Source organism: Phyllostomus discolor, chromosome 10, assembly GCF_004126475.2.
Source record: "Phyllostomus discolor isolate MPI-MPIP mPhyDis1 chromosome 10, mPhyDis1.pri.v3, whole genome shotgun sequence".
NCBI classification, from domain to species: domain Eukaryota; kingdom Metazoa; phylum Chordata; class Mammalia; order Chiroptera; family Phyllostomidae; genus Phyllostomus; species Phyllostomus discolor.
Window position 1 is genome coordinate 272,432 of NC_040912.2, and position 10,311 is coordinate 282,742.

At 49.4% G+C, this 10,311-nt stretch overlaps 1 protein-coding gene across 1 annotated transcript; it reads right to left on the bottom strand.

The window, feature by feature from the left end:
- On the bottom strand, positions 1 to 3,290 carry TMED4 (transmembrane p24 trafficking protein 4). Its single transcript, XM_028504170.2, has 5 exons — positions 3,040 to 3,290; positions 2,821 to 2,921; positions 2,531 to 2,656; positions 2,125 to 2,271; positions 1 to 1,006 (listed from the first exon to the last, which is right to left on the bottom strand). Exons 1-5 carry the CDS (start codon positions 3,197 to 3,199, stop codon positions 857 to 859), a joined length of 684 nt encoding a protein of 227 aa, XP_028359971.1. The 5' UTR covers positions 3,200 to 3,290; the 3' UTR covers positions 1 to 856.
- Between the last annotated feature and the right edge of the window lie 7,021 nt (positions 3,291 to 10,311).

Genomic DNA, 10,311 nt, shown 5'->3' on the forward strand with positions numbered 1-10,311 from the left:
GCTAGTACAACACATTTTATTTCACTGGAACAGTCTGTGTGAAGAACCCACCCTGGTTCCATGAAAACAGTCACCACAGCTTAAATAAAGGGCAAGGGAAGTGGGAGGGCTGCAGCGCCCTGCCCTGTGCGTGCTGTCACGCCCGCGCTCTTCCCGAGGCCCCGTGATGGAGCCCTCGGGTGTCCCAGGGGGTCTCTGCTCGGCCCTCGGGTGAGCCTGGACCGCAGCTGGGACGCCTGCTTCCTGGCCCACAGACCGCTGAACTCCGAGAGCTGCCACAGCGGTCACCAAAAACGTGGGAACTCAGAACGCGGGCAGGCTGCTCTGGTGTTCAGCTAGTCACACAGGCAGCAGCACTTCAACTAGGAAGGAAAATATATAATTTATCAAAAAATAGTTCTAATACATAGAAAAACTTTTCAATCCTCTAGGGCCTCGGCCCCGTATTTACATTCACAGAGCCGCTGAGTGAACCCAGGGCTGGCAGGGGTCAGGGAGGCGGGCCTCCTCGGGAGGGCATGTCCGGCGCCCACTGCGTGGGCAGACGAAGACGAGTCACGGGACAGACTGGTCATCTGCTCGTTTTGCGACAGGATGGAGAGGAAGTCAGTGGAGGCCGAAGAAGCAAGATGTAGCTCGGGGTCGGTTCTGACTGTGCACAAACCCCAGGACATTTCTGAAATCTCGGACCAATGTCCTATGTCCTTGAGAACCAGTGTTAACAAGTGGCTGATTGGGACGCTTTGTTACAGGGAACCAATGTGGTCTGTATTCTTTTTCCCTTTTTCCCCTCACAAGCCAGGGGGGTAAGAACCAAATAACCGCGGTGAGAGGGAAGGGTCACACGGGGAGGACACTACACCAGCTTCTTGGCCTCAAAGAAGCTCTTGAGGTGACGCATCTGCCAGATGCCTGTGAGGATGAGAATGACGGTCTGAGCGATGGACCACCACAGGACCCTCTGGTTGGTGCTCTCGCTGGTCAGACGGAAGCGCTCCTCACGATACTGCACGGACGACAAACCCAGGGTTACAGGGGCAGGACACCCGGGTCCTGGCCGTCAGGAGGGCTTCCCTCCCTGGAACCACCCCACCAAGCGCCTTCGGGACCGCCTGGCTCCACAGGGAGTGGCCCAGGGGAGCCACGAGCAGCTGCCTTCCCACCAGCCTCTCCGCGGGGGTGGACCCTGCTCCGACCACTTCGAGCAAGACCCCAAGGGAAAGGGGTGACGCCTAGACTTCCGCTTTGTTCTACAGGAGGTTCACAAGAGCCGTCTGGACAAGCAATTTTCAACCGCCGTGCTGCCAGAATTTTATTTCTTAATTTTTAAAAATTATTTATTCTTTATTTTTTATTTCTTAAACATATTTTTAGGGAGAGGGGAAGGGAAGGAGAGAGGGAGAGATACGTCAACCAGTTGCCTGTCGCAGGCCCCCAGCTATGGACCTGGCCTACGACCCAGGCGTGTGCCCTGAGTGGGAATGGAACTGGCGACCTTTCTGTTTCTGGAATGACGCCCAACCCACTGAGCCAGACCAGTCAGGGCACGCCAGGACTTTTAGAACACGCAATACCTGACTCTTTGGTCAGGAATACTGACTTTTTTCCCCTTAGACTGTCAAATAAAAAAATGACGAGCCAACACAATAGCCATCTGGTGTGAATGAATCTAAATTATATCTCTTTTTTTTGTCAGACCTGCAAAGTATGACTGTAATGTATTTTTTGGTGTGCATCAGAATTTAGTATTTAGTTTGTAAATGTCACGAGGTGAAGGTTGAAAAGTCACTGCTCCAGCCCTGGCTGGTGTGGCTCAGTGGACTGAGTACAGGCCTGCTAGGGTTCCCTTCCCAGTCAGGGCACATGCCTGAGTTTGGGGCCAGGTTCCCAGCGAGGGCGAGCTGGGTTTGTGGGGGAGAGGTAACTGACCCATGTTTCTCTCTCTCTCTCTCTAAATAAAATCTTTGGATGGAAGGGAGGCAGGAAAGAAGGAAATCGCTGCTCTAGACTGATACCCTTCCGCTCCCTGAACAGCTCATTGGGAAGGCCCCGAGCAGAAACTCCAGTGGGTGTGGTGGGTGTAAGGGTCAACTGCCAGGTCCCAGGACAGCGACATGCCCTTACCCTTTGGTAGTCCTGCTCCTTCTGGATCTGCTCCACCTGGTCGAGCAGCTGGCGGGCTCGGAGCTGCAGCTCCGTCAGTTTGTCCTTCGCCGCGATCTCAGGGTAATTGTTGGCATGCTCCCCCACCTGGATGTCCAGGTGCACACGCTACAAGGACAAGGGGTGGGAGCCCCAAAGCCGCAGGGTCAGAAACGCCGAGGTTGCTGTGTCTGAGTGGGGGAGGCCTCAACGGCCTTTTCCAGACTACGGAACCCACTCTCGTCCCGGCTGCGGGGCAGAAGGGCACTATCTGTTTCTCCAACTGTGACTATGCGACGACGAAGCGTCACAAATGGTGCAGGTGATTAATCAGACCTTTGGAACCACGTGAGAAATTCCAAGCTGTAGCCCAAGAACATTCTCTCACCAGTCTGCCACCAGCGAAGAGCGCCATCCTGGTGGAGTTGGAGTGCAGGCAGATCTGGTGGTCCCCGGGGGTGTGGGAAGTGAAGGTGAAGCGGCCCTCGGAGCCGTACTGCCGGGACAGCACCACCTGCAACACGGAAGTCTGTGGGAGCCCCACCTACACTGACCTCTCCAGGGGCGTCTGATGTCTCCGAGTTCCGCACGTCCCAGTAGGGCTCTGGAGGAGGTCGGCCTGCCACAGTCCGCAGGACGCCCCTGCCACTCCCTGCGGGCAGGCAGCGGTGGCCCTACCTTGCCTTCAGGGTCCTTCACCTCCACGTGCATGCCCAGGCCGGGGGTCGAGGGCAGGAAGACCTCTTTCTGCTTGTCCCACATCTGAGTGCGGTAGTTCCCTGCGGAGCGACACAGCCGTCGTCACGCGCCTCGTCAGCCGGGCTCCCGCACACCGCGGGGAGCCGCGGCTGCGCCTGGGGGATGCTCAGGGCCCCGTCCACCCCCGACCCGCCTGACCGATGACCATGGTCTCGTCGGGGATTTCCTCGATAAAGCAGCGCTTCTCGGTCTCGCCAATGTGGAAGTAGAGCCCCCGAACGCCCACCGCGCACAGCACGACCAGCAGCAACGCCCGCCGCCCCATCGCGAGTCGCCGTGGGGAATCGACCCCCGCCATCGCCGCCTCCTCTGCCCAGCGCGCCTGCGCACGCCTGCGCACTGCTCTTAGGGGGCGCTGCTTGGGCGCGACTGGCGTCACGTGTGCCCCGCCCCTTTCAGGCCGCGGAGCTAGGGCAAGTGGGGCGTGCGCACGCGCAGAGCGTCTGGGCCCGGAGCGGAGGGCGGGGGAACCCTTCTGCTCCCCAGCTACGTAGCACCGTACGCCAACTGCCAACGCACACCTTCTCCCCAGCGCCCGGTCGCGGGTCTGCGCCCCGCTCCCAGTAGGCTGGACACCACCGCTCACGGACTACGCTTGCACTGAAACGCCTGTTCCCCATTCCCCAAATCCACACTCTAGCCCTAGGGTCCGGTCTGCCCGCGCAGTGGGCGTGGGTCCATTGTACGGCTAGGGCTGGGATTGACGGAGGGAGGGTCAGGTAGGCTGTTGGACCACGTAAGGTCTTTGGTAAATGAGTGAGACTCCCTTAGGGGATTTTGTTTGAGGAATGATTTGAGCTTAGATTTTTAAATTATCCTTTCCTGGCAAAAGATGATCAGTGAAACGTGAGAGTCACCACTGGGTACAGTATACTTTTGTAAGTAATGTTTGATCTTAATCAGGTATCTTGTCTCACCTTGCAGTTTATGGGGAATTAAGAAGTCGGAGGACAGCATGAAGAAACAATAAAGCAAATCCAGAATACAGGACAACTGGATTCAACCTTTCGAGAACTGAAGAGGGGAGGGGGAGGGGGGAAAGTACACTAATTTAAACGAGACTGCGTGTGCATAAGCCCGCATAGACATGTGACCTTGACCGGGACTTGGTGTGGCAGGAAGGCTGCAGAACTAGCACCAACACCACCTTCTTCCCCCGGTGGGGGTGGGGCATCTATTTCCCTCCACATCTAGACTAGCCCTATATGGCTCTGGGGCCTGGGCCCTAGGGCTTCCATTTTCAGGCGCTGGAATGATGCCCTTTGGGACACTTCCATTAGAAGGGCTGGCAGCCCAAACATGGCGCAAGGATCCGCTGTCAACACCCAAACCACTCCATGTAATTACGCCAACTGGGTAAAAAGTGACACTATGAACTGACAGCCAGACTTCCAGGATAGATCGCTAAGATAAAACAAGGTGCTGGGTTGGAGCGTGTGGTCCCATAACCGAAAGTCTGGTACGATCTCTGATCCCAGGTCAGCATCCATCTGGGAGGCAACCAGTCCATGTTTTCTCTCTCTCTCTCCCCCTTCCTCTCTAAAAGAAAAAAAAATGTCCTCGGGTGAGGATAAATTAAGGAAAAATAAAAAGGTGCATAGAAAGTACACAGAAAGTTATCTTTGGGTTTGAATTTGATGAAAAACCCTGGAAGACTAAGACCAACAGAAATGGTTACTTGCAGGTAGCATGAATATTCAGTCAGTACACACCAATTTGATTGTGCTGGTTAAAACGTGGAGATACTTCTGCTCTAGGTGGTGAATGGCTACTCTCCGAGCCCTGAATTCCCTCCACCTCTGCTCTGAGGGTCTGGCAGGCCGGCAGATAAGGAGGCAAGAGGTCACAGATGAGCAAGGGAGACTTTGCAAACTAGACCTTTTAATATCTTTTTTTATTTTTGAACCCCGTGTATATATTACATACTTAAAAGTTAAAGCAAAAAAAAAGTTAAAGCAGCGCTGCTGCTGCTCTTTATCATAGCACCCTGTTTTACAGATTTGAAACCATCAGTTGCTGTTTCAGTTTACCCTAAATGGCAGCTCCATCACTGCACAGATCCTGCCCGTCCTGTATTTACCTCTGTATCCCCACCACCTAGAACCAGGCTGGTATGAGTATCTGTTCAGTGAATGAAGAATGTATACTTTGATGAGAAAGCATATTGAGCAAAAAGCTATGGAATGCAATGAAGGCAGTGGTTACAAAAGAATTTATAGCAATAAATGTCTGCAGTAAAAAAAGAAGATATCAACCCTGGCTGGTGTGGCTCTGTAGACTGAGTGCCAGACCTGGGAACCAAAGGGTCACAGGTTTGATTCCCAGGCAGGGCACAGCCTGGGTTGCAGGCCAGGTCCTCAGTAGGGGGTATGTCAGAGGCAACCACACACTGATATTTCTCTGCCTCTTTCTCCCTCCCTTCCCCTCTCTCTAAAAAGAAATAAAATCTTTTTTAAAGGCTATCAGTAACCTAACTTTACATTTTGAAGGACCAAAAAAAATTTTTTAAAGCAAACTAAACCCAAAGCTGGAAGAAGAAAGGAATGAATAAAAATTAGAGATAAATGAAACAATGGAAAAACAAGTAAATGGAAGTAAATTTGGTTCTCTGAAAAAATCAGGCCCTGGCTGGTGTGGCTCAGTGGATTGAGTGCTGGCCTGCAAACCAAAGGGTCACCAGTTTGATTCCTGGTCAGCAGTCCAGGCCAGCTCCCCAGTAGGGGGCATGTGATAGGCAACCACACACTGATGTTTCTCTCCCTCTTCTCCCTCCCTCTCTCTCTAAAATAAATAAATAAAACCTTAAAAAAATCAACAAAACCTTTAGCTAGACTGACAGAAAAAACACCATAAATCATTAAAACAGAAATGAAAGTAAACATTACTACTGACCTTACAGTAATTAAAAAAACCTAAGAGAATACTATGAACAACGGCATGCCAACAAATAAGATAACTTAGATGAAATGGATAAATTCCTAAAAACACACAAATTACCTGAACATAACAAGAACCAAAATTGGTATGGAATGGATGGCTTGCTAGAATTCAACCGGTGAATTCTAGCAAACATTTAAAGAAACATTAACACCAATGCTACTGAAGCTCTACCAACAACCTGAAGAGGAGGGAACACCTCCTAACCCATCCTGTGAGGCCAGCGCAGCACTGAAACTAGAGCCAAAGACATCACAAGAATATTAGACCAATATCTCTCATAAACATAGATACAGAACATCTGAACAAAATACTAGGAAACCAAATCCAACAGCATATTTAGATGAGTATGCACCATGACCAAGAGGGATTTGTCCCAGGAATGCAAGGGACAAATGGTTCGCAATAGAAAATCAATCAATGCAATATACCACAATAATAGAACAAAAGGGAAAAAATGATTAACTCAACTGATGAAGAACAGGCACTTAAAATCCTTTCTCCCTTCATCTCAGAAACACACAAAAAATGAGGAATGGAAAGGAACTTTCTCGACATAGTAAACAATATCTATGAAAATCCCAAAGCAAACATACTCAATGGTAAAGTCTGGAACATTTCTCCAAGATCAGGAACAAAACAAGGGTGCCCACTCTCACCACTTCCACCTCACCCAGTACTGGAAGTTCCAGCCGGGGCAGTTCAGCAAGAAAAAAAGACACCCAAACAGGGAAGGAAAAAAAACCATCTTTATTTACATTCCATGATCCTACCTATGGGAAACCCCAAAGAACCCACGAGAAAGGTACGAGAGGTAATAAACTCAGTGAGGTCGCGGGACAGAGACCAGTGCCCAACAACCAGTAATGAACGACAGGAGGAGGAAGTCAGGAGAGCAGTCCCACTCAAGTAAACACCTGGGAACAACTTGACCAAGGAAGAAGGCTTGCACGCCAAACAGTACAAAACATTGCTGAAAGAAATTAAGTCACCAATAAGTGGGAAACATCCCATGTTCATGGTCTGGAAGACTTAATATTGTTAAGATGTAAATGCTGCCCAAAGCAATCTACAGATTCAACACAATCCCTATCAAAACTCCTACAGCCTTTTTTGCCAAAGTGGGAAAGCCAAACCGTAAATTTACATGAATTTGTGAGGGGATTAATATAGCCAAAACAATCTTGAAAAAGAACAAAGTTGGAAAATTCACTTCTGTATTTCAAAACTTAGTACCGAGCTACAGTGATCAAAACCCTGTGGTGCTGGCATAAAGACAGCACGCAGACCAAGGGGAGAATCGAGAGTCCAGAAATAAACCCAACGCACACAGGCCAATGATTTTTTTAAAGGGTGCCAAGTTCATTCAATGCGGAAACAATCGTCTTCCACCAGGTGACGCCGGGACTCCTGGAGTTCCTGGTGCAAAAAGACAAAGTCCGACCCCTAACACACGTCATACTAAAAAATCAATTCAAAAAATAAACTCAAAATGGGTAAACAACCTAAGAATAAAAGCTAAAACATAAAGCTCCTAGAAAAAACATACGGGTTAATCTTCGTGATCTCTGATTTGGCAATAGATTGTTAGATATGTGAGCAACAATAACAAACATGGATAAAATGGACTTCAAGTTTAAAATTTTTGTTCATCAAATATTACAAATAAAGTGAAAAGAATGAAACTATTTATAAATCATATATCTTGTAAGGAATTAATATCCAGAATATATAAAGTCCTCCAACTATATACGACAAACAACCCAATTCAAAAAAGACCAGAATAAAACAAAAGGAAAAGGAAAAAAAAGACTTAAATAAACTTTCCTCCAAAGATATAAAGATAGTCAATAAGGAAATGAAAACATGCTTGACATTAGAAATAAGGAAATGCAAAACAAAACCAAAATGAGATTACCTTCCCCTATGAGAATGGCTATAACAAATTCTTGAAAAGTATTGAGGTGGAGGAATGGGAAGCTTCATGCAGTGCTGGTGGGGACGCAACAGGACATGACCACTGCCAGAGACAGTTGGGCACTTCCTCAAAAAGCTGCACATACAATTACTGTGTGACTCACCGAGTCACTCCCAGGTATTATAAAGAGCATTATAAACAAGCACTCGACACGTACTTGGAAGCCAATGGTCACTGTAGCATTAATCACAGTAGCCGAAAGGTGGAAACAACCTAAATGTCAGCAGCTGATGGACAGACCAGGTGCGACCTGGCTGTACAATGGAATCTATCAGCCACAAAAATCTGACACATGTTACAAAATGGATGAACCTTGAAATGTGCCGAATAGTGACACACACAAGGACAAATACTGTATGAATTCACTTGCATGAGGTACCCAGAGTTGTCAATTTACAGAGACAGAAAGTATAGGGAGAAGGGAGAGGGGTGGAGAAAAGGAAGTTATTGCTTAATGGTTAGTTTCTATTTGGACCGGTGAAAAAGTTTTAGAAATAGCAGTGATGGTTGTGCGACAGCATGAATGTAATCAATGCCAAATTGTACACTTAATGAGAATTTTTTTCATGTTTTATTTATTTATTTTTAGAGAGGTGGGAGGGAGAAAGACAGGGAGACACACCGATGCGCAGAACATGGATCATTTGCCTCTCGCACGCCCCCAAATGGAGACTTGGCCAACAACCCAGGCATGTGCCCTGACCAGGAATCAAACCCGCAACCTTTGGGTCCACAGGCCCGTGCTGTCTACTGAGCCACGCCAGCCAGGGCAATGAATATTTTTCACATATATTTTATCAGTTTTTTTTTTAAAAAAGGAAAAAGAAAACAACACACTGCAGTTGTCTCTCCATCCTCATCCCACACGGCAGCCCAACTTAGTTCTCGCAAGCATTTATACAGCACTCCTACTTAAAAACAAAACCCCTCTTACTTTGCCTTTCCCTTCTAGGAATTTAGGAATTGCTCTAAGCCCGCATCGCAGCCGGGAGTGGGCGACACAGTCTCGAGTCTGAATTCCAGCCCAGACTCGGTTGTGTCCTCTGCGCCACTATCTGGGTCAGATCACTGCCCTCGTCCTCCCAGCATGCTCTACTCTACCACCGGGCACAGTCCAGGAAGTTGTCTGGCGCATACACAGATCAATTCGGGACAGTGTGAAACAGCGTTCCCTAATATCAGCTGTTTGGATGCCACCTTCCCATACTAATACCTAGTTAACATAGTCTTTCACTGGAACCGTTTATTACAAAGAAACTATCCTGCCCCGGCCAGGTAGCTCAGCTGCTTAGAGCTCCGTCCCATTCGCTGAGGTTGCAGTTTGGGCCCCCAGGCAGGACACATACAAGAAACAATGAATGCATCATTAACTGGGACAAGAAATCGATGTTTCTTTCTCTCTCCCTTCCTCTCCTTCTCTAAAGAGCAATTTTAAAAAATTTAAAACTATCAGTACTGTAAGGAGGAAGGCCAGTACCACTTGCCATAAACATCAAAGAGAAACTCACAGATGAGGAAGACAAAGCAGTTTAAGTTCTAGCCCATCGCCAGTCCCGAGCCTGTCTAACGTGTCTCCTCGTCCGACAGGGTTACAGGCGTCTGGCCCTCCAGCCCTCCCAGGTGTGCACCTCGAAAACTCTAAGCGTCCCCACCAGGCCAATGGGCAGCGGCGGCTCACCCCCCGAACCTGTCTCCAAAGCCCCCAGAGTTTCTTTTTTTTTTTTTCTCTCCGACTGTTCAGTGAGCCAATAGCAGCCCTGCACTGGCTCACCTCTGTCACTGCGACTTTTATTTCTCAGGCAAGCAAAGCGGCCCTGCCCAGTCTCTGCATTCCCTGCTGCTGCTTCTGTCCTAGGCCCTCCCCCGTTTCACTGTCCCCAGCTTTAATAACGCACTCTCAAAATAAAAAAAAAAAAAATGTAAAAAGGAAAGAAGAAAAAGTGAAGCTGCAGGCACATTAGCATGAAATGAGGCTTTTTCCTTGCTGCAGGGGACTGACTTCCTCATTACGTGAGTGACCATCACTCACCGTATTTAAATTCTGATACAGTATTTTCCCTACACTTTCGCATTTTGCAGTAGGGCTGCATCTTAAGATCTACGAGGCGTCCTAGTAACAGCGTTTTTTCTTTCTCAGCAATAAGTAACATAACGTCTAAAAGCCAATGACCCCTCGCACCGGCCGAAGGCCGCGGCGCCGGGCACCTATCCCGCTGTCCATTTGGGAAACCCTCGAGTCCACGACCGCTCCACGAAGGGGGCGCGCCGGGGCCTCCTGCTTCCCAGGCTGCCGCTGACCGAGGCGCCTTTCCGTCCGACCTCCTCAACTCGCCTCACGGCCTCGGGCACCCCACGCCTGGTCTCGCGCAGATCCCTTTCCAGACTCGAGCCCGGACCTGCCCCACGGACCCAAGGTCATCCCCACCCCCGCCGCCGAGACCTCCGCGCTGGCCCGGACGCTGCCAGGACCGCGGCACAGACCTCGGCGGCACGAC

Coding starts and splice junctions, on each gene's coding strand:
- TMED4 (XM_028504170.2), bottom strand. CDS start 3,199: ATGGCGGGGGTCGATTCCCCACGGCGACTCGCGATGGGGCGGCGGGCG. Junction 2,922..3,039: donor CGACGAGACCATGGTCATCG/GTCAGGCGGGTC, acceptor GTCGCTCCGCAG/GGAACTACCGCACTCAGATG. Junction 1,007..2,124: donor AGGAGCAGGACTACCAAAGG/GTAAGGGCATGT, acceptor TCGTCCGTGCAG/TATCGTGAGGAGCGCTTCCG.